The sequence below is a fragment of the Oikopleura dioica genome, chromosome PAR, assembly GCF_907165135.1.
Source record: "Oikopleura dioica chromosome PAR, OKI2018_I68_1.0, whole genome shotgun sequence".
NCBI lineage: Eukaryota > Metazoa > Chordata > Appendicularia > Copelata > Oikopleuridae > Oikopleura > Oikopleura dioica.
Window position 1 is genome coordinate 4,655,944 of NC_137293.1, and position 23,328 is coordinate 4,679,271.

The 23,328-nt window shown below is 39.9% G+C and overlaps 4 protein-coding genes and 2 long non-coding RNA genes across 6 annotated transcripts; 3 read left to right on the forward strand and 3 right to left on the reverse strand.

The window, feature by feature from the left end:
* The first annotated feature begins 780 nt into the window (after positions 1-780).
* LOC145704726 (uncharacterized) lies at positions 781-1,738 on the forward strand. Its single transcript, XM_081782197.1, has 4 exons — positions 781-833; positions 879-1,098; positions 1,299-1,480; positions 1,520-1,738. Exons 3-4 carry the CDS (start codon positions 1,329-1,331, stop codon positions 1,722-1,724), a joined length of 357 nt encoding a protein of 118 aa, XP_081638323.1. The 5' UTR covers positions 781-833; positions 879-1,098; positions 1,299-1,328; the 3' UTR covers positions 1,725-1,738.
* Positions 1,739-3,902: 2,164 nt separating this feature from the next.
* On the forward strand, positions 3,903-4,659 carry LOC145704329 (uncharacterized). Its single transcript, XR_014134446.1, has 2 exons — positions 3,903-4,147; positions 4,411-4,659. It is a non-coding gene; the product is annotated as an uncharacterized LOC145704329 (long non-coding RNA).
* Positions 4,660-7,586: 2,927 nt separating this feature from the next.
* LOC145702423 (uncharacterized) lies at positions 7,587-8,140 on the forward strand. Its single transcript, XR_014134315.1, has 3 exons — positions 7,587-7,676; positions 7,718-7,901; positions 7,944-8,140. It is a non-coding gene; the product is annotated as an uncharacterized LOC145702423 (long non-coding RNA).
* Positions 8,141-8,220: 80 nt separating this feature from the next.
* On the reverse strand, positions 8,221-12,325 carry LOC145702416 (sestrin-1-like). Its single transcript, XM_081779639.1, has 13 exons — positions 12,318-12,325; positions 11,930-12,057; positions 11,778-11,882; positions 11,583-11,727; positions 11,054-11,197; positions 10,868-11,007; positions 10,612-10,824; positions 10,449-10,568; positions 10,200-10,362; positions 9,937-10,127; positions 9,671-9,894; positions 9,381-9,525; positions 8,221-9,337 (listed from the first exon to the last, which is right to left on the reverse strand). Exons 3-13 carry the CDS (start codon positions 11,802-11,804, stop codon positions 9,242-9,244), a joined length of 1,608 nt encoding a protein of 535 aa, XP_081635765.1. The 5' UTR covers positions 11,805-11,882; positions 11,930-12,057; positions 12,318-12,325; the 3' UTR covers positions 8,221-9,241.
* A 5,052-nt stretch (positions 12,326-17,377) lies between these two features.
* On the reverse strand, positions 17,378-18,483 carry LOC145702809 (uncharacterized). Its single transcript, XM_081780083.1, has 5 exons — positions 18,230-18,483; positions 18,061-18,184; positions 17,813-17,883; positions 17,639-17,770; positions 17,378-17,600 (listed from the first exon to the last, which is right to left on the reverse strand). The coding sequence occupies exons 1-5, from the start codon at positions 18,387-18,389 to the stop codon at positions 17,383-17,385; spliced, it is 705 nt and encodes a 234-aa protein (XP_081636209.1). The 5' UTR covers positions 18,390-18,483; the 3' UTR covers positions 17,378-17,382.
* An 81-nt stretch (positions 18,484-18,564) lies between these two features.
* On the reverse strand, positions 18,565-19,605 carry LOC145701375 (acetyl-coenzyme A transporter 1-like). Its single transcript, XM_081778597.1, has 2 exons — positions 19,037-19,605; positions 18,565-18,993 (listed from the first exon to the last, which is right to left on the reverse strand). Exons 1-2 carry the CDS (start codon positions 19,346-19,348, stop codon positions 18,565-18,567), a joined length of 741 nt encoding a protein of 246 aa, XP_081634723.1. The 5' UTR covers positions 19,349-19,605.
* Between the last annotated feature and the right edge of the window lie 3,723 nt (positions 19,606-23,328).

Below are 23,328 nucleotides of genomic sequence, written 5' to 3' on the forward strand. Positions count from 1 at the left end.
TGCAAAAGGTCATTTTCTCGCCGCTCTAGAATGGAAATCCTGCTTTTGCTTCTCAGACGAAATTCCTAAATCTCAATTCGACCCTGTCGACCCTGGCGAGTGCTTTTTCCCATGCTTGGATGACCCGACAGAAGAAAGATGCGGCGGAGACGATCGGATTTCTGTCTACAGAACGACACTAGAAGACACAAGATGCACGAATGTAACGCTTGGGCAAGAAGGACAGTTTAGCAAGATTATGCTTTCGTCTTTGCCTGGATCAGGAAAGAGGTTGAATTTATTCATTCTTACGGGTCGGCATGATGCCCTTGGCCGTTTCGATGCCGAATGTACTGTTTTTGAAGGGTGATTATTTCTGATGCAAGTTCGTTGACGAGATTTCCTCGCTTATAAATTGATCGGTACATCATCTCTCCATCCACTCGCCAACTCTGCGTTCGAGCAAAATCCTAATTGCAATTAAAAAATCATCAGAATTTGTTTTCTTACCTGATAGGGCTTTCCGCGATAAAATCTCGTTTCTGGTCCTAGATAAGATTGAGAAAAAGGCACAAAAAAGATGCTTATTTTCATCTTTCAGAAATTAAAAAGAATTATTTCAGCTAAGTGTATATTCCTTTCTTTTTATGGTCCAGTGAAGAGAATTCTAAAGAAAGCGGTGAAGTCTTACGGAATTTTATATAAGAAGATTTGACAATAACTTTATTGGATTCGAAGCTTCCCGGGTTGTTATTCGTTTAATCTCCTGTTGTCTTACGAAAGTGAGAGTAACCTTCTTAAAGGAAACACATGGACTAGGTATCTTATTGAGCGTGCTACTGGCTTTTATACAGGTAAATACTTTCACTTACTAAAGTCGAAAGTTTAAACTCTTTCAGGAGCCGTGGCAAATGATGCATCATTGTACCGCGGTGGCTTTTGGGCGAATACGAGTCGCCAAATGCTGGAAACACCATCGTTGTAAAAATCCATCGTCCGCAGAAAAACTCGGCAGGGCATATTTTACTGATACGGAATCCGTTCGATGCAATCATCTCCGAATTCAATCGAAAAAACGGGCGAGGGCATACAGGACATGCGCCAATAGAGAAATTTTCAGTAAGTATATTTTTGATAAATTTAGGTACTAGATCGAATTGGATGGCATTTTTTCAGCATTTGAAAATTTTATCGATATCATCTAAAAAATAGAAAGGACTCTAAAAGCTGATGATGACGTACTGATAATTTTCATACTACTAAATATTATCAATAAAAAAAAGAATTATTAAATATCTAAGCTATAATTGGCCTTTTAGAGCCTTCTTTGGGAAAGCCATGTGAAGACGATGGCAAATCGCTGGCTCAAAATGTATTCTGAAGCAATTGGATATGGAAATGCGCATATTCTATACTTTGAAAGTCTAAAAGAGAATCTTACGGACAATTTGACAGAAGTAGTAAATTTTTTGAAGAAGAATAATGCCGATCTAGATATAAGGTAACCTCTTTGAAGCGACCGTTTACCAACTCGTTACAGTACTGCTTCCGAGCGAATACAGTGTATTGTCCACGACTCCACCGGCAATTTCAAACGAGCCAAGACGAAAACCGACTTTTTCAACCCCTACTCCGCCGAGCAGAAACAATATATCGTCGAAAAAATAAAATTGCTTCAACAAGTTCTTTTGCAAAACTCGCTGCCTGTGCTACCTCTCAGTTATCTTCAAAATGAATATTTATGAAATTTTCATTTGTCATTGTTCTTCGTATCTATTTAATATTTATTAAATAATAATTCAGTTTTATCATAATATCTAAAAAAATAATTTTTGCATGCAGTAAAGTGACAGATAAGTGAACTTTAGAGAAATTTGACAAAATAAGGAAGAAATTAAAAAAAAAACTAAGGAAAGCATCCGAAAGAAGATGATTTCAGTGTTGTTAGTTGTCGAAGAATTCTTGCTCAGTTTTGACGATTAACTCAGATTCTTGCTTCACTGACGAAATTGGCACTTTTTGGTCGGGTATTGGCTTATCATGATCATCATCATCATCGATTTTTTCTTTCTTTACGATCATCGGTTCGACGGCATGATTCGCAACTTGCACTAGAATTCATTTTGAAAATGATGATCATGCATTTTTTTCTTTTACTTTGTAAGAGTTGAGCTTGTTGTTCGTCAGTAAACTTGACGAGTGTGATTGTCGAAGTTTGGATGAGCGACGTCACTGGTTTTGGCTTCGTTTCTTTTGGATTCGGATTATTGTTGACTTTGAGAGTCTTTTTGATGATTTCTTGAGCCCAAGATTGGCGAATAAATGTGGCCACGATTTGATCTCGCTGCTTGATCAACGATTCAATATCTAGCTCCTTGGGAAAGGATTTACATTTTCCATGTATTTCTATTTGAAACTGCTTTATTTTTAGGAGGAACAATGGCGAAAAATGAATGTTAATCCTCGTAACAAGTTAGCATTTTCAATTTCTAGCTCCTCAACTTGCTTTCTAAGCTTCTCTGTTGTCTCACTAAACTGTTTTCGCCTAAGTTGTTGACCTTTCTTGTTTCGTTCTCGTCGACGATTTCGTATTTCCAGCTCATGAGCGGACTTTCAGGGTTCAAAAATATAACCCTAGGATTCGTACTACCCTTGGTCTAGGCTTAGGGTTAGGGGCTGCCCGATTAATAAGCCCTTACTACCCTTATCAGACTAAATTTTGAACCCGTGTATCAATTCTTCATCAGCTCTTGCTGGCTTCTTCCCAGGTCTTGTCCTCCCTTCAGATTGGGGAGCATCGGTTGCCTTCAATTTCTTGATATATTCTGGATCATCAAGTCCGTAAGTAAAAGCCGACATTTTCAGCTCAGTTTCTTAGATAAAAAGCAGAAAGCTCGGAACCAAGGAAGAAGGGGTATTCTATAGTCGTCTTCTTTGATTTCAAATCATCTCTGGGCAGTTTATTTTTCGAAAAAAGGGATCCGCAGGGGAATTCTGAAGGGATGAGTGTCGGGGTGAGTGGAGACCATGCAGAGCGGGATGATGCTCGCTTATTTGCGGGACAACATTGCCGGAGGCGCGGAAAAGACCTCGAATGATCAACCAAACCATGGTTTAAAACCACAAATTGTATACCGTGTCTATTAGGCCACGATGTATTTCTACCTAGATGTATTTCTTTCTAGATGCTCGTAGATGTCTAGAACGCTGAGGATGGTCGATGCTCAGTCATTTCAAATCCTGCTATGCGAGTGCGGTAATCGAGCCAGCCATGCCGCGCTGGGTTAATATTTTTCCCTTCAACAGTTACTGTAATTACAGAGCCCCCTGTCCGGATAATGCTCAATGCTTAATTTTATCGATTTTATTTTCCCCTTTTTTGGAAGGTCGAAAACAAGGAAATGTCAGGAATAAGCATCCAATTCTTGTTTTCAAAGGGTGAATAGGTCACTTGAATTTGGGTGCGCCGATCCAAGAAAAGAAAATTTTAGATCGATCTCTCTTTCCATATTTTCCAGCTGTTCGAAGAATCAATAATTGAAAAACCGAAAAATCAGCACGGAAATATTTTCTAATTCAAATGAATCTTCCTTGATTTCATTTCAACAATAAATTTAGAGAAATCTTTCAATAGATAAGTAGGTTACAAATTCAAAAAATAGCAATGTTGATGCATATCTGATTATTCCCAAAGCCCTTCCCACCATAAAACTGTCCCTTTCATCCCTTTTTATGCGGCCACAGCGGGAGGCAGCCCACACTAAGTCCGTAAACAATATCGATTTTCGAAACTCGAACCGATCCACTTTAGAAATCGCGTAAATATTTGCCAATTGACGTTTTTTTTTAAATTAAAGAATTTGCTCAACCCTATTTTCCGCCCTCGAGCGCCCTTTACCCTTCCCCATAAAACCTGGTTCGACGAAAATCGAAGAAAAAAAAGCAGCGATCCGGAAAATTTAACGTTTTTTTTTCAAGGCGCAACAGACCGAAACGAACCTGGACTTGAACAGTTTGAAAACTTGGAAAAAAGAAGCTTGTGCGATCGAGCAGAAAATAATTAAAGAGAGAAAGAGAGATGGCGGTGATGTACAGATATACAGTCACGGTTACGGAGACGGTCAATCCGTATGCAATGATGCTCAAGTCCATTTTGATCGTCGTAACAGTAAGTTACAGAGTGAGCTTTGTCAAATTATTATTAATAATACTATTTTTAATACAAGTTTAAAACTAAACTTGATTTGTTCTGAATTTCGCTCATTATGAATAATCTTTCAAAGACCATAATATTGATTAAAATTTACGAATAAGTGAAATAAGTTTTCCCGTAATTTGAAGAATAAACAAAAGCTATTAGACCACTTACATGGTTACGGGGAGTCTCTGGTGCAGAGATCTAGTTTTCATCATTTATCACTCAAAATTTAGGCATTCATGGCGATGGAACTGATCATGAACATTATCGACTCTCTGATGGAGGACAAGAAGGAAAAAAGAAAAGGAGAAGAGAATGAAAAATGCGAGAAAAATTACAAATGCTGAACTAGTCTTGATTGGATCTGGAAAACCTTGAATACCAGCCTGTTGTATCTGAATTTTGAAAATCCTACTTCTGTAAAATGAATCAGTCAGCCTTTTATTTAGGTCTTCATCACCATCGCGAAATATGAAATAAAATATGAATAAAAAAAGAACCATCTTCGATCATTTTATTTTTTTGTTAAAACAAGGCTTCGATTATTTTCTGAAGGGGAAACAAGAAACAAAAGCTATTGAATAATTCCAGTCCAATGCTATGAGAGGGAGCCTTTGTCTTTCTCTTCGAATCTTTTTCCTTCCCGCTCTTCCTCATCACACAGATTTTATTCTCTTCATTGAATAATTATTGTAGTCTTTTTTATCGAGGAAAAAAATGTTGAGTTGAGGTGGCCCGGGGCGCAGAGCTTCTCAAAATATCCAATTAGCTACGTGAACCCTCTTCTGAAGTTCTGAGTGAAGTTCTACGCTGAGAGTAATACTTGAGAAAATACTGTGGCAGAGAGAAAATCGGAAGAATTGGACAGAAAGAAGAGGCCAGAGAAGAAAATGTCGACCGCCGATGGAGGGAATTTTACGGATAGTTCTGCGACTGTTGAGCATCAGGTTATTTTTGGACAAGAATAGAGGCTCTCAGTTTTAATTTGAGAATTCCCGAGTTGAACGGACTAAGGAGGGTCCTTATTTTAAGGAGTTTTTGATGAAAAAATTCGTAAAAATGAAGTCCCTCTTGAGAAAATAACATGATGAGTCCCTTGTTTTATAAAACAAGAGAAAAACTCTTAGAAAAATAAGGGTATCAAAATGTTAAACAATGAAGTAATTGAGAAGTTTTACATTGTGATACCCTTAGTTTCTAAGATTATCTCTTGTTTGATTAAATAAGGGTCTCATAATCTTAATTTCTGGAGGAATATCTATTTGGAAATTGCCTAAAAGCCCATTCTACCCCCTTTAATTTCCATTTTAGGCGCAGTTTTCGAGCGTCATGTCGGAATTAATTTCCGCCCGATCTTCAAAACGCCCTGCTCTTGCTCGTTCAAATACCACCGCTGGTTGCAGCGCGGTGAGACCGGATCCAGGACCGAAGCCGAAAATTACTCCCCGCTCGAATTCGGTGAAGAAAAGAGACTCGCCGGAGATGTCAGATAATCAGCTAAATTCGGTGGTGTCCAGCATGTCTGACGTAATGGATGTGATGATGGGCAGGAGCCCCGTTATTAGCCCAAATACGAGGAGGAAGTTGGACATTAACTTGCCCAGGCATTTGAGATACTCTTCATCTTCCGAATCAGATGAATCAAGTTCAACCACGACAGCAGAAGAGCGACCGGTGAAGAAAAAGTGCGATCTCGTCGATCTTCCAAAGCAGGTTCTCGACCAATTTCGCTGGCAAAAGAGCTTGATCTCGAAATTCATCCAAAATCCAGCACCATCGACAGGAAAAAATCCTCCGATAGCCCAAAACCCGGCGGTCCGAAATTGTCCGTTTGTCCGAGTAAAGATCCGTTGAATGTGAATTCGCCGCCGAAGCCGAGTCCAGACATGTCAAAACTGCCATCGATGACTTCGACGGAAATGAGCTCGAGTGAGGATGATGGTGTTTTTGATGAAGAAAATCAGAAGTTGATGAAGAAGGGGAAGGATAAAGATGAAGATTTGGAGGATATAAAGATCTTTGAAAGACTCGGCTGGTTTGAATCAAGACCGGTTTCTTATTGGTGGGAGATTTTGCTAGTATTTATCAAGTAAGTTTCAGGTTAATTTCATTTACTATCGATCTAGCTTCTTATTGCGTTTATTGTTAATTATCAATTCTTCGAAAAATCGCAAATACAACCTATAAAATAAATTTATTCCATTATGGTCTCGGGAACTAAGAGCAAGAGCGCAAAAAGGAGCTGTCTAGAGAAATTTTCACGCATACATATTTTGTGTTGCAAAATAAGTGAAACAGGTTTTTTTTAAGACAGCTCCTCAACTGTGGAGCGTTTTTGAGTATCTTTGAATAGACCTGTTTGAATGCTTTTAGTGCATCAACAGTTTTGACGATTTGGCTTGGACTTATTCTCAATCTCTTCAAAGAAATTGTCTCCATCAACTCAAAATACTTCAACCCATCTGTTCTTCTGTTCTCATCCCTTGGTCTTCTTCATCTTTTACTCTTACCGATCATCACGGATACCCTTAATGTTTCCAGCTTTCTCCCCTACATCAAGTAAGCCATCGAAGACGACCCTTTTTCAAAATTAAGGCATTCCAAAACATCGATAACAACCCGAAAACTCGTCCGAAACTGGAACTCAAAGTGGCGAATTTACTTCCTGAACTTGGTTCTTCCTTGGAACGCGCTCTTTGTCCAGTCAAATGTCAATTCTCAGTCGAACTTGTTGATGAAGCAAATTCAGTCGATATCAAAAGAGCTGGCGAAGGAGATAAAGCTGAAGCTCATCAATTTGAGAAGAATTGCGAACGAAATCGTTTTGATCGAATCCGCCACAAGAAATCCTTTTCAGGTAAAATTTTTGTGAAAATTGAGTTTGAAAAGGTTTTAGCTTTTGATCGGATATGCGATTTTCCTGCAACTATCGTCCAATCCTTTGAGCAATGCCTCCCTCACGGTCGATGGAAAATCAGCGATAATCGACAAGGGGCTCTTTTTCTTATCATGCTACGGCCTTTTCGGAACATCGATGCTCATTTTTGTCTGTTTGTGCCAATATTTTGTTGTTTGGTTTGAAAGTTCTTTCAAGAAGAAACTCGACTTTTCCATCAGGTAAAATGATGAGACCAGAACTTTTTCAAGAGCATGATTTTAGGTGGATGATGATTTTTTCCTGCTCCTGTCAAATATTTCTGTCTCTTTGGTTTGTTCGCTCCTGTTCGATGGATATTTTCAAAAGCACCAATGCTTCCTTTTATGAATACCTTTTCTTGACGCTGAAGATTTTCGGGCTCATCTTTGCCAATTTTATTCCAGTTTTTCTTTTCAAACAAAATCGTCAAGACATCAGGCTGGGGCTTAAAATCTTTGAATCAAAAATCAATTCTTTCAACTTTCTCAACCCTTGAAAGAACTTTTCTTCGTCAAATTTTCGTCGAGCTGCTTTTCTACGTCCCAAATTTTCAAAAAAAAATCTTCCTCGAATCTGGATCAGGTTAGCTCAACCCCTATTTGTCTATCCTTACTCGATTCTAGAGACGCTGAGAGCTCTTTTCTCGCATTTTCTCCGATGCGGCTATACTTTCTCGATCTTTTTCCTTCTCTCGTCAGATAAAATGAAAGAATCTTGGGCGAGAATCTTTGAAAATAATTTTCTACTGGCAGAATCAATTGGAGAAGTTCTGCTTTTCTGTGGCCCGATTCTTTGGATTGTCCTCATGTGAGCTTAGCTACCGCTAGCGCCCACTAAATATTTTTCTAGCTACTATTTTCTGACGGATCTGGAATGCTGCAAGAAGATTTCCTTCGTCCTATTCCTATCAACCCTTTTCAGCCTCTTGCTTTGCTTCATTTTCCTTGTAGTCCCAAGCAAGAATTACGCATGGGAGACACTCTTTGATTTTAACTTTTAAAAAAAGACTGAAAATATTTTAACTCTGAATTTTGCCCAAATAAAATCTGACCGCTGCTTCAAAATCAAGTAACTTTTGACTGATTTTTCCGATAAACTTTATTTACTTTTTTGAACTCGATAAACATGATCGAAAGCGTTTTTTTTTCTTTTTTTTTTTTTTGATAAGAGATACGATTTTGAAAACATGATACAGAGAGAAGATTGAAAATAGAGTTGATGAAAATAGAAAATTGAACAAAAGTTGAATAATTTGTCTTTATAAATAAGAGTTTTTGTTTTTTACTTTTTAGAATTGATAAGAGTTCAGCAGGAGATTAAGAAAAGAGGGACACATGAAGAAATGTATTTTTTTAAGTTGGAAAATAAAAATAAACAGAAAGTAAACTTTATCTAGAATTGAAATTGAAAACTTAAAATTTAAATGGGAAGAAATTGAAAGAAAAACGCCTTTCAAGGTAAAAATCCGCTTCGTAATAGTCTATCACGAGTTTGGAGAATCAAGGGGCTTTCTTTTGAAACGAAAAATGAATGATTTTTATCAAATTGAAAGATTGCTCTTTCAAATTCGAAAACTTAAATATTTTTGTTTTGATAAAATTTTTAGAGGTAACATGGTGAGAAATTTTGTTTTATGAATTCAGAAAAAAAAGAAGAGAAAAAATGAAAATAATAAAATTTGTAATTTTGAAATTAAAATTTTTGAGAATAAATAAATTTACGATAGCGACTCATACTGTACGTATGGACATCTTTTTCAATGCGGAGAGGGTCAAATTTTGAAGCTGACCAGCTGGGGCGAAGCGTACAGTACAATTGTCGTTTGACAGTACTTTACCGGTAGGATAAATAGCGATTTGTTTTATAAGCCGAGAATAATAAAAATGTTTGAATTGATAAAATCTAGATAAGAATAACTGTTTTTAGGGTCCCGAGCAAACAATCTTGAATCTTGAATTTCCCACATGTAACCCGTATGGTTAATATCGCTCCTTCCACGCCGCTGATTGGCTTGTGGGTATTTCTAGAGGAGCCAATGAGCGGGGGGAAAAGAGCGCCACCATGTTGAACTGTCAGGAAGCAGGACGGGAGATAAGATTCTGAAGTCGAAATGTTACGAATCTTTTGCTGGCTTTGTTTTTTGGAACTTAGCGGCGTTGGCGGGAAGCTTCGGAAAAGGCTCGGATCGAGAACATGAGCTCGGCTTGGAAGCGGGCTTCGAGGCTGATAAGATTCACGTGTACCTGAAGACGAGGTCAGTACTGAGTCTCGAAGGGACTTTCTTACCTTTTCGTCATGAGTAAGTCCACTCAAGAAGTTGTCATATTGCGCCTTGGTGACTCTCTTCGGCCGAAAGACCAAATTCTTCAGATAATCTCGCATCTCATCGTCGATAAGTTTTTCCAAATGATGATAGGGGCAGTCGTCAGACCTGAAATACATAATAAATCGATGAGCATCTGTTTTGAAAACATGGAGGAGTCACGGAAAAGCCGCTTCCTCGCGACATCAAGACAAGTGATGAAAATTAATTGCCTTGAACTTTTGTGAACCCAACTTTTTCTTTATTTACTCACATAATACTCAAAAGGCATTGCGTGTAGTCCCAAATGCCGGATCTGAAGATCTCCGTGTCTACTTCTTGTCTTGGGCCAACGGTGCGATACGTCAAGTTTCTGATGTTTTGGAATTTCTCGTCGATCAGCTGGATCAAATTCTGGCTCACTCGGAGCTCGCTGCACATTGCTTCAAACGCGCTTCCCATGCAAGCTCGATTGGCCGTCGATCGCCAACAGTACTCCTAAAGAACGATCAAGCAACTCGTTGGAAAATTATAACGAACATGGAGTCGGAGGCAAGCCTGTTCGACGTCTTTTGGGTGGTTGTATCGCGACGCTGAGAGATTTTTGTTGTTGTTGTTCGCTGTCAGAAAGCGCTTGAGCGGAGTATCGTGCAGTTCTTCGTCGTCTTCGTCGTCGGAAAAGACTGTGTCGGATAAACCCATGTTCTTCAGGTGCTTCCATGAGTTTTCGGCTAGAAGAAAAGGTAAGAAAACAGCATGTATGCGAGTTTGGATCCGTGTGATTTGAAAAAGAAGAGACTTACAAAGTTCTCGGTCATGGTCAGGATCAAAATCGGGCTTGCTCTGCGATTCGGTGCGAATCCTGTTGAATGCCTTCATATTTTTGATCAAGTGTTCGACCTTGTCGACGGAGTTGCTCGAGTCGCTGTCGCCTTCGTTCTGCTGCGCTGTTGATGGCTGCCGGAACTAGAATGCTTCCGTTTAGACTTTGCCCCTTTCTTTGATCAATTATTGACGCGAAGGTGATCAGAGAAAATCAATAAAGAACTTACGCCGTGTCCTTCTTCGGAGTCGAGCTCTGGCTGGATTCCAACGCCGGCGCAGAAGCCAGAAAGGCAATGAAACCAAGACATGATTATGATCGCTGTCAGCAGGTCTGAATCGCGCCAAAACTGAAAAAAACGATGACTTTTGAACTCAAATTCGCAGCTTTACCTTGGTCAATCCAGTGGTCAAATCATTGATATGTTCGGCCTTGACGTTCCACGGCTTATTCGCCAGTAACTCGTTTAGTTCCGCCAGCTTCTGATACTGCTCTGGCACAGCGGTGAGGCCCTCTTCCAGCCAGCGATGGTAGTTGGTCGTTGGCTGGCAGGATTGGATCTCGTGGAGGAACTCTTCTCGGAGCATGTGGTAAAGATACTCGCACTAGCGAAGATGATTCACTTTCTACAGCTCTAGAAATCCTTACATTTCGGGCAGAAACCGCCATAATGGCGATATAAACCCTCTCAATCTTCGTCAGCGCCGAATCAGTGGGGGTCATGATCAATTCTCGCATGAACTGATCCCACAGTTCGAAGTAGCTCGTGTGAATCGACGTCACCAGCGCTAGAAATACAAAAGTTGAAGCGACGAAACTTGGAAAAGACCATACACAAGTGGTCAAAACGATGAAACAAGTCCCAGTGATCTAGGAGAGCCAGCGATCTTCGTTTGTCGACATCGAGTCGCTCTCGGTCTATTTCATCTTGTTCTGCTTGCTGGAGGAGTCGCTCCGATTCTTCGTCGAAAATTGGGACTAAATACAAAATATGAACAAAAGCGCCGCTAGGTTTTGATATTACGAAGCCACGGGTGGCTTCTCGAATATCAGAAATCGAAAAATAAGGGTGTCAGCTCATACAATAAGCTCGAATTCGTACACATGTAGATCCTTAACCCAGAAAATATTCAAGTCTGATCGGATAATCCGTCGACAAAGCAGCGATTGTTCAGGGATCAACGATAGAATTAATAATTGAAACGAAACAAAGCGAGCGCCGGGGAATTACAGTAAATAATCCTGTTTTTGAGAAGCTACAGTCAGTTGATCACCGCGAGGCTCTTAATCGGCCCTACCCGGTAGTCGATCAGACCTGTTTTCAAAAAAGAAACTGCTGAATCGGCGATTTTAGGAAACTTACTTTCAGGCAAGGCGGTGACAAATAAGGATGGCCCCTTCGAAAGTCTGTGAGGTACGAGGCTGCATTGCCCGGAAAGACGACGGCGCTTCTTTTCGTCTTTCGTCGGGATAGGTCTTGCGTTTCGGGGGCTTGGAAATTCGCCTGTCTGGATGGAAGAAGTTTAATTCGAAATTGAAGTGGGGTTTTCTTGCTTACCTGTAAACGGTTGAGAACTTGATTCATCCTCTCCTTGACCTCTACGATCGGACACAGAGAAGATAAACGCAGCACTGTGGGAGTCCATTTCTTCAGAATATCAGGCTAAACGAAAAACCGATAAAGAAAAAGAAGCGGTGGGAAACGCTCACGTCTTCGTCCAAGGCAACATTCACTAGTTGGTCCAGATCGTCAAGTCCGCTTTTCCGCTTTGGCGAGTCGAATAGCTGCTGAATCTCGAAGAAAATTTGCTCGAATTTTTCATCCAACGATTCTTTCTCTAAAAGACGATTTAAAAATCAATAATTCAGGATACAGGAATAGTAAGGGGTAGCCGTCAATAGGAAGCCGATAAGTTAGAACATATCAGAAGGCCGAGAAGGCTCTTGCGGCTTCGAGCATAAAGAAGTGAAAAGCCGCGCCTCTCGCAGCTAAAACTCCTCTTTTCTCCAACCCGCAAGCGGTTTCTCGGCTTTCAAATATGTTCTTATCTATCGGCTATTGAAAGCTACGCCCTAAATTTCATTATTTCTTTCTTACCTGGAGTAAAGCCCTAGCATCCCTCAACACTTCGATTCCCGAGCAGTGAGAGTCACGTGAGTCCGAGTTCCATCGCAATTCGTCGCACGCGTCCGGCATTTAGCAGCTGGGGAGGGAGAGGCAACTGTTTGGATTTACTGTTACGAGTCTACCATTTACAGTCGCGACACGAGTGGGGAACAGCTCGAACGAATTCTGAAAATGAGAAAGGTTGAGTTATTAACTTTGTACTAATGGGTTTTGTGTCTCTTATTATCCGCTGCCGGCCGGAGCATCAGGGGATAATTGACCAGACAAATAGGTAAAAGAGCGGCTTAATTATGGACAGAAGATAGGAGCGCAGGGGACAATACCTGGTCAGAAATAACAATTCTGTAGATTATCGTTTAACAATGCTTGTCTAAAGACAGGAATGAAAGAAAAGCGGAAGAAAATCGACATAAAAACAACAATTATAGATTGCGATCGGATAAAACAGCTAAACCTAGTTTCTGATTGGTCAAAAAATGTGTGCTTGCTGAAAAATTAATGCTAGGTTCTGATTCACTAGAATCAAGAATAAAAGCCTCTTATTGGATAAAACAAGAAACACTGAAATCTCACTGGCTCATGCTTCCCTCCTATCAAAAACCCGGTCTTTTCCTGCTCCTCTTAAAAGAAAATTGCGAAAATGAATTTTTCTAGAAAAAAAGAAAACTTCTATTCTCTAAATATATGCTGGTTATTAAAGTCTTCACTCTCTTTCATCAAAAAATCACATAAAACTGGGATGAAATAAAAATGCCGGTCTTATTCAAAGAATGAAATAATAAATTGTTCTGAGACAGGTCATCGGTCCCCTGGGTGGGTGCCGCGGCTCTCAGCAGGATGCGCCCGAGCGCTCCCTCGAGGCCGCGACACAGTCAGCTCTGAGCCCAAGCGCGAGTGGCAAAAAACGCAAATTGAAAGAAAAAGATGAAAACAAGCTCAAGTTCACGCGCCCCGAGCGAGGTCAGCCTATTGCGCAACGCCGCGCAGCAAGGCACACACACACAAAGTCTGTTCCACCTCACTGGTAGCCAGATCGTGCTGATGTTGACAGGTGCTGCCAGTGAAATCAAAAATAGACTTTATAATTTTTCGTCTGAATTTTCTACCAAAGTCGTGATAGGAGTGACACCCTTAAATAATCTTTACGAACTTGCGAAGCTTGCGGCTTCGAGTCGGAAAACAAAAGAAGCCGCGCTTGGCGCGGCTCTCATCATTTTCTAGCTTTCTTCTTTCTAAGTTCGTAAAGATTAAATAAGGGTATCATTCCTTTAATAATTTCAGTAGAAAACTCAGAAGTTCACAACTATCGACAAAAACATGTAATTTTGGTAAGATTTAGTACGTTGCTTATCTCTTTTGAGCTAAAAATAAAGAAGAAAAGCTTGTGGGTTGCTCGATCCGCCCGGACTAGTAGATGTAGCTGCCAGTTCAAAAACATGTTTTCGAAGATGCCCCTCCTGTGCACTTATTTTATTGAAAACACCAACTTAAAATTGATTGTAGTAAACTGACAATAAATCGCTTATTATCATCCCAAAAATCGAAAATCGTAATTGACCCTCGTAAAAAATCTCTTGAAAAATCTGTCCGCTTTGGCTTTTTGTTGACATTTCGCAGCAACTCTTGAGTTTCGATATTAAAATGAATCGAAGACGAATTCGAGGTTCAAATCGTTGAGTTGTGCAGTCAAGCATTCAGAAAAACGCCTTGGGAAAGACGTATTCTCGTCCCTCAGACAGCAGGCAAAATCGAGCCGATACTAACGACTGTCTTCAAGAACGAGAGTGGGTTTTGTCAACTTGGGAAAAATTTTATGGGCAATAAGAATGGTCAAAACATGAATTTTGGGACGAAAAATAATGTTACGATTTTCAAAGTAGAAATCATGAAGCAGGATCTTTCCTTCGAATTTTTTTCAAAAAATTAGCTTAGTGATACCCTTATTTTATTTCAACAAAAAGCTTACGCCGTGAAGCGCTAAATAAGGGTATCACTTGGCTAATTTTTAAGTTAATTCGAAGGAAAGATCCCGATTCATGATTTCTGCATTGCAAATCTTTTTTATTTCAAAAATTATAGCTCAAAAATGTCAACTTTTTTGGATGAAATTGTTTCGAAAGAATATCTTGTCTTAGAGCCAGATAGACGAAAAGACGAATAATCAAAATTAGCAAATAATTATCTGCAAATTAATTGATCTCTTATCGAGTTATTTCTGTCTCTGCGAAGAAGTTTCAGAAAAATAATAAAGTCTGAAAAACTCTCTTTTTCTCTGTTTCCTCTCTTTAGACAGAATAAAACAAGTTCAATTCATTATCAAAACAAAACCATCACGCCATTTCGAAGTGCAAGAAAAGTATTTTTTTCATTGAAAAATTCAAAATTGAAAGTGTTTTTTTTTGCGAAAAAAAGAAAAAATACCTACAATACTAAAAAGATATGGCGCGATGCGGAGAGGCCCCGAGAGACCAAGGTAGAAATTACTGACAGTTAAATTAAAGCCAGGTCGCTGCCGGTGCGTTCGTCGCTGAACTCGGAGAACACTGTTATTATTTTTGACAAACTGACGAAACTGTGCATGGCCGAAGAAGGCAGAAGCGGAGCTGTCAAAATTGCCAGTTTTTGATCAAATATAAATAGGAAAGAAAAGTTCATTTTTCGAACTCTTTTGAAAAGTTGAAAAATGAAATAAACTTAAAATTTATTTTTCATCAAATTTTAGTCAGCTTTGTCAGATATGCTGTTGACAATTTCAATTCTACCCAGTTTTGTCTCAAAAATAATTTCTTCGTAAAAACAGAGGTGAAAGTTTTGTCATCTCCGTTTTTTGCCAATTTATTATTTTTGATACAAAAATACGCGAAACTGAAATTGTCGACAGAACTGGCAAAGCTGACAAAAATTTGATGACAAAAATAAGTTTATTTCATTTTCAGCAGTGAAAAAAAATTCGAAAAATGAACTCAAATTTCTGCTGATGTAACTTTTTTTTGACGATCGTAACGGGCATTATTTTTCGCTCGCTCAAGATTTCGTGGCAGAATTATGATGATGAATTGCCGCTCATTATCTCATTTTAAGGCCACTTTTTCTGCGAATCAGTCAAAATCAAGATCATTCGAAATTTGGCCTTTTTCTAAGCCTTTTAATTTCGAACTTTTTGAAGCAAAAATGACCAAATTTGACTTGCTCTTTCTTGTTACTGATACTCGGAAAAGTTTGTCTTTGACAAATTTCAATTTTAGAGTTTAAGAGTGGCGATAGATCAAAATCATTCTGTCGTGCTTGAAAGAGTGAAAAATATTGACCGTTACGAGCGGGCGACGTAGTGTTTGACTTGCACCCAAAAACGTCTGTCTAAATACGATACAGGCGATTGTTACGAAATCATAAAAATACAGTAATTGACATTTTAAACAGTAATTTCGTCATTTTCTGTCAATACTGTAGTCAAATCGTTATTTTGCGAAACAGAGAAAAAATGACGAAATCGACAATCTTGAACCAAATTTTCCAAGTTTTATCGACAATCTCGGACCATTAATTCAGGGTAATCTGAAGTTGACAATCTATGGAAGAGATGAATATCTCAAAAATGGAATGCCTTAGACATTGTTGATATATTTTTGGCTCTGCAACCTGTGTGGAAAGCCTGAGTCAGGGCATAAAATATTTCGAATGAAACGCCCCGTAGCGGCTTTTTTAGAAACAAAGCCGCAACGCTTCGTTTGGTCAAGAGCCGCTACGGGGCTTTTCATTCCAAATATTTTAAACCCTGAATCAGGTTTTCCACACAGGATGCAGAGACAAGAATATATCAACAATGTCTAAGGCATTGTCCATTTTATGATTTCTTAGAAACCCACAGCAGACAATAACTCGTTTCAAGTTAAAACTCGAACCGAGTGACCTCCAAAGTCAGTGGACAATAACAATAGCAAAGAAAAATTGAATAAACTCAATCCTTTCGCCCGGGCAGCGAAAATGCACAGAATCCGGAGGCTTGTTAATAAAGGATCTTGCGAATTTGAAGGGCTTTGTGGTTGAATAGCTGATTATTCTTCAGGGCCGCAATAAAAGATTCAGATTTAAAAGTTCATCTCTTAGGGTCACCATCTTCCCACTGCCTCTTTCGATCTTCAACTACTGTTTTTTCAAGCAAAGAAACGGTATAAAAACAAAGAACTTATACCGGGGCAAGAAACAAAGAAGCACTAGAATGAAGGAAAAGTCCTGAAATCGAGGATAAAAACGTGAAGCACGAAAAAAAAAATTATTCGACAGAAAAGCCGCAGGCGGCTTTTTATCTTGGATTCAAACAACAGTGTTTTTAGAATGTATTTCTCTCATAAATTATTTATTAGCATTTTTAACAAAGACTTTTTTTATCTTTTCGACAACCAGAAAAAGAGCCGCACGCGGCTTTATGGTCTTTTATTACTTTGAGCGCGGCTTTTGTTTCGACTTTTTTTCAAAAACTTCATTCAAAAACTACGAATTTTTTTGGATTTTTTCTCTATTTTTCTTGTTTTCTTCGGGATTTCTCTGTTCCGTTCAATTTCACTATTGAAAGTTGAAGTTAGTGAGATAGTGGCCACACGGCGCGTCTGTGTACACTCCCTTAGACTCAGAGTGAGCTCTTTGTTGTTAACTTGAACAACAAGAAAAAGAGTCTTGCTCTCTTTTCCTTCGAAGAAAAAAATCTCTGATTTTTATAATTTTCTTTGAAAAATAGATTTCTCTTTCTCGATTTTATTTTCAGCGGAAAAAAATGAGCAGATGAGCCGGATAGTAACGCGATTACGTCACGCGAATCTCCGGCGCCGGCGACAGCCAATCACGGCGCGCGGCGCGACTGATTGATGGCGCCCTTGAACTTGACCGTGAATTGTGGCTCAGAACGCGAAATCAAGCGGATAATCCGAGCTCGGATAAAAATGGCGCCATATTTCGCCACTTTCAGTCATTTTTTTTCGAAAAAAGCTGAAAAAATATTTCATTTTTGATAAATTTTATCGAACATGAATTTTTTTCATTATGAAGTTTGAGCAGAAACAATATCTTCAGATGGTTTCTCTTTCTCATCTGATAGCAGAGTCTCTTCTTTCTTCTGTTTCTCCAGCCTGAACTCTTCGACTGGAGTGTCCTGCAGCTCTTTGATCTTGTTGAAGAAGAGGGCGTACCAAATCGTCCCGACGACGAGGGAGAAAATGCACAAGGAGTAGTAGCTGTCCCAGCCAGTAAATTGCGTTTCTAGAGCGTTTTTGAAATGGTAAAAGAAATCAATGTACCGTTGGGGTCGTAAACTCCCGATCCATTTTCATATTTGTCGCAGTAATCTTTGTCCAGCTCCAGATCGCGGTCAATGAATCCAAGAGTTTTCAACGAGACGGTTTCAACCCAAACTCCTCCCATATTATACACTAGAAACCGCTTATGATTTCGATAACTGTAATCGTCCTTACTTGAATTCAGAAGAGTCATGTAAACTCCGCCCATTGATTCGTCAGCAATGTAGAAAAAGAACCCTTGGGAACTGAAAATGATGGTTTATGGTGGCGCTGTTTCCTTGGTGGACCAATCAGAGAGCGTCATTTTAAAATTCTTATTCGTTCAAATTTTCCCACGGAAGATGGCGCTGTTTAGTTGAGTAGCAAATCAAAAGCGAGGAAAAAAGAGAAAATCACTTCTGATTGGCCAAAAACTATCTTACCTTAGGTAGACCCCATGATGAGCGAGTAACGAAGCCATATTGACGCCGATAATCGTCCACGTGATACTTCCGTTTGCAACCAACTGCTCAGCGTACATCAGCATGAATCCGGAACAACAAGTCGCTAGAAAAAAAGATCATCATCAACCCAGCCCCCAGTTTTTTTTACCAAGCATGTAGAAAGGATAGGCATAGAGAAATGTAATGAGCGATCGTTTTCTTGTGAATTTGACCATTGCAGCTGCAGTGGCGATGTTGAAAAATTTCATGACGAAGCTGACTTTTGAGAATATTTTCTTTTCAACGCAACGGGCACGCATTTTCAGCATCAGAGCTTCTCCATGCGGGGCGAAACCGACCTTAGATGTGAGGCAGAAAATGACTTTTCGAGGGACTAGAAGGACTGGGTTCGAAAACCTGCGTAGAAAACCTGAGTCAGGGTCCAGCTTCGCGGCTTCGGTTAAAAAAAGCCTCCACGCGGCTTCTCATAACCCTGACTCAGGATTACCACACAGGCTTTCTCTCATTTATTTCGCCATTCTGGCAATTCAAGTCCCTTCCTAGCCAAATAATCGGCCTCAAACTCAGCAGCTTGAAAATATTCGTATAAGAAACCGCCACCGATTTCCACGAGTTATTCTCAGACACACTCGTGTCTTTGACAAAAATGAGGACCAGAACTGTCGTGATCAAGTAAATGAGCGAAACATATTTGAGAAAAAGAACATATCCAATCGTCTCATCCAGAAATGAAAAGTAAATGTTCCAGCTAAAAGCACCAATAAGCTGTCCGCCGAGTTGAAGATTCGCCGTCATTCCGACGTATTCTTGACTGAGGAGGGAGCAGGCCCAGCCGTCGACAGAGATGTCCTGGACGGTCACCATTCCGATGATCAGGAAATACATTCCAGTCAAAAGGGCTATTTGACCATTCTGAAAATAAAAAATAAAGGAATTCTCTTCCTTGATTTTTTACCTCGACAAAGCTTTCAAATCCCAAACTCGCAGCAAAGAAGAGCAATCCGACCGTCATTTGCGCTAGAATAATCCAAGGTTTTCTCCATCCGAATTTCCCGAAAGAAATCGAATCAACTATCGGCGCCCAGAGAATTTTGATTGAAAAAGGCCACATTGCCAAGCTAAAGATCGCCTGATCCTCCATTTCCACGCCCATGGAATTCAACACTAAGGGGACACATCCAACTACTCCAAGAGCCAGTCCCTGCAGAATATACAGCGTCAAGACGATAATTGAACCCTTGATATCTTCATTTTTGATTTTCGACATGTTTCTCTGCTTTTTCTCTATTTTGCTTTGAAAATTTGGAATTTTATGATTTTTTGAGCATGTGATTTGTCGATTTCGCAAGTCCGAAGCGAAACTTCGAGACGAGTTTATTTACTGGACAGGATTTACGGTGCCAAGAGTGATTTTACGGGGGACAATTCAAATATAGGGTCGATTTGTTTGTTTTAATTTTGATTTTTTTCGCGGTTGGATTCATCAAAACAGGGGTTTATTTCTTAAAATGCATGTTTTTTGCCAATTTCAGGGTGCTTTTCCGTGTTTTCAAGGAAAAAAGAAAGACCAAATAAAAAACAAAATAAAATCCTCTCTGTGAAAATATTTGATCAACACCCACTTTAGTTTTCTTCCTAAAAAAACTGTAAATACCAGTAAAAAACAGAGAAAGAAACATGTCTCCGGAAGATATCAGAGGATCAATAATCGTTCTCGCTTTATACACTCTTCAAGGTTTTGCTCTCGGAGTGGTTATTTGCGTGCCATTGGTGCTCAACTCCATGGGTGTTAAAATGGAGGATCAGGCGATTTATAGTTTCGCCCTGTACCCATTTTCGCTGAAAATCATTTGGACACTGGGCCGGCATCCTGTACAGAAAACCTGAGTCAGGGTCTAAAAGATCTTCTCTAGAAGAAAATTCTAGCGAAGCCGCCGCGCGGCTACAAATTTAATAAAGCCGCTACGCGGCTTTTCATTGAAAATCTTTTAGACCCTGAGTCAGGTTTTCTATACAGGCTGCCGAGCCCAGTTTTGGCGCCGATTGTGGACTCAATTTCTTTTGGAAAATTTGGACTGAGAAAAGCATGGATTTTCGTGGCTCAAATTTCTGTTGGGCTTCTTTTTCTTCTTGCGAGCTTTTGGTTTGAAAATTTGGTGGAAAGCGGTGATATTGCGATTCTAGCGGCGATTTTCTTTATGACTGTTGCGATGATAACTGTACAGGACATTTCAGTCGATGGCTGGGCCTGTTCTTTGCTCAGTCAGGAATATGTTGGAATGACGGCGAATTTGCAACTCACCGGGCAATTGATTGGGCTGACAAGTTACAATGTCTACTTTGAGTTTTTTGATGAAACGATTGGGTACATGATCTTTTTACGGTACGTTGGAGCGATTTTTCTTTGCGCTACGGTAGCTGTCTTATTCATTGTGAAAGAAAAACGCGAAAAAACAGCGAATTCATGGAACGATGTTGGAAAATCATACTTGAGCATCTTCAAACTCCTCAAACTCAAGCCAATGATCCTCTTAGCAATTTTCTGTCTCACGTACAAGATCGGTTTTCCTCTCGATGGGGAAACCTTTGTGCTGAAAATGCGAGCTCGTTGCGTTGAAAAGAAAATCTTCGCAAGAGTGAGTTTTATTATGAAATTTTTCGACATTGCTACCGCCGCCTTTTTGGTGAAATACACAAGAAAAAACTCCCTGGTTACATTTTTATACGCTTACCCATTCTATATGGTTGCAACTTGTGGAAATGGAATCATGGTCTTTTTTGCAGAAGAACGAGTCATGGGCTCGGAAAGCTGAGTAAAAAACCTGAGTCAGGCTTTGAAAAATCTAATATTCAAAGCCGCGTAGCGGCTGACTCATTGACGAAGCCGCAAAGCGGCTTTTCGAGTACACCTATTTAAATCGATGTTAGAACTCTGGCAAAGCCGCTTCGCGGCTTCGTTTTTGAAAAAGCCGCTACGCGACTTTTCATTCTTGCCTTTTCAGACCTGACTCAGGTTTTGTGCTCAGGTTGCCCAGCCCAGAATGAGAATGAGAGAAAAGCATGAGCGAGCGTCATTATCTCGGTGGGTGCACACTCTGACTCAATAAGATCAGAAGCTTGTATAAATAAGGAATGTTTTATCATGATTTGTTTTTATTACAATTGTTGAAATTACCAAAAAGAATTTTACTTTAGGCCTAATATAATGAGGTTAATATTTTTAAACACTTAGTTTTTTTTAGTACGAAAACTTTTATCTCTATAAAAAATGACATTAATAACTCCTAAAAAAGACAATAATTCAAACTTACTTTTGGCAATATTAAAAATGGGAGTCACTTAATTATCTTTAGTTGAAAATTTGGAAAAAAATACCATGTGACCGAAAGGGCGCCTAAGATTATCATATTGTACAGAAGAGATTAATAAATATTATATTTTAGGTAAGTTAAATTATTGCTTTCGAGTTGAACTAATGGTGAGTCTCATTTGGTAAGGCGCCCGCCTGTTTTGAATAGCTCCCCCGAGCTCTGTGAGCTCACAGCGCGTGCGGGGATGTTGCTTTTGAGGCACCTCACAAGGTTTTCTGTGATAGTGGCGCCACCTCCCACACTCCCTGGGAGGTTTTTTCTCCGCGCGCAGGAGATCCCGCGCGAAACACGCGCCATTTTTCACCCTGGATGGAAATATTTTACTAGCGCTCATGGTTGTTAATTTAGCAACTTTACTCGCTCACCATGGTGTATATTTGAGTTCGCAGGGGTTTTTCTATTATATTGCTGACGAATCGATGGGGGGAGTTTACATGACTCTTTGTAATTCATTGTTTAATTTGGGAACGATGTGGGTTGATACGGCTTCGCTGAAGATTCTCGGAGTTATGGATAGAAATTTGGAGATTGAGGAGGACTACTGTAAGAAATATGGAAATGGGACTGGCGTTTATGATCCAAAAGGTAAAAGAACAGCTTTTTACTTGATAATCATCATCAATGATCTTCGATTATTTGATCTTAAAGTGCTCTAGAATCGCCATTTACTGGCTGGGACAACTTCTACTATCTTTGTATTTTCTCCTTGATTGCAGGCACAACTTGGTACGCTATATTCTTCAACAGAGTCAAACAGCTTCAAAAAACTCCAGTCGAAGAATTTCGTTTGGAGAAGAAAAGTGAAATCTTTTTGAACGAAAATGACAATAAATAATTTCTTTTATTCTTTGCAAAAGTTTTCATCGACAATCAGCATTGGCGCATGATCAAGGCGCAAGTTGAGCCCGGTATCGTAGACGATAGAAGAGGTGAGTTCGAATGGTCCGGTCGTGATTCGCTCAAGTTTGTTGTACCCAACAAAAACTGCTTCAAGAAGATTTGTCGCAGAAATGTTCAGAGCGGGGGCTCGAAGTTTCCCAAGCGTGTCCCATCTGTATACGAATTCGCCACTTGGGAGGTCAATAAAATCAAGGCGATAGATAGTTTTGTTGTTTTCCGTATCGGTAATGATCACAATTCCTCGAGGATCAGAAACGAGCGCGTGGCCTGAAAGCGCGTGGACAGGAAAGTTCGATCCGAGATTTGAATACCAGCCGGTCTCTTCGACGTAAATTTCCGTGAATCCATGGCACTCTCGCTCTTCCCCCTCGCCATCGCAGCCGCCTATTGTGACCAATTCATTCTCGTAGACGACGAGATCGGCCCAGTCATGACCCCTTGTCGTTTCATGAGCGACGATTTCTTGGCGAACTCCATCGAAAGTCATACACTGATTCGCTCGGCCTTCTTTGCCGTCGAAACATGTCCAGATTTTGCCGTTGTAAGCAGCGCAAGATCCAAACATACCCCCGTGAAATGGAAGCTCGAGAGTTGTAGATTGGCGGGAGACTTTGCAATCCTCTACTTTTGCGACTCCACTTAATTTTCAAAGTTAAATGCCTCTCAATAAAATAGTCTTACTTTGGATTGAACCAGCCACCAATAAGCCAATGCTCTCCATTGAGCATCACGTAACAAGAATCCTCTTAAAACTTCTCTTCAAATCATCAAAGACTTTCTTTCTCACCGATGTCGAATTCGTTGACCTGGTAGTCAAAGTTGCGGTAGTCGATTTCCTCTGTGTAAGAGTTCCAGTGCATTCCCTTGTTCCATTCCGACATTCGCCCATCAATGATTAACAAATGATGGAGGGGAGAATTGCAAATTGAATTCGGGCAGTTTTGACAACCATCAGGACATCCTAGCGAAGAAAAGC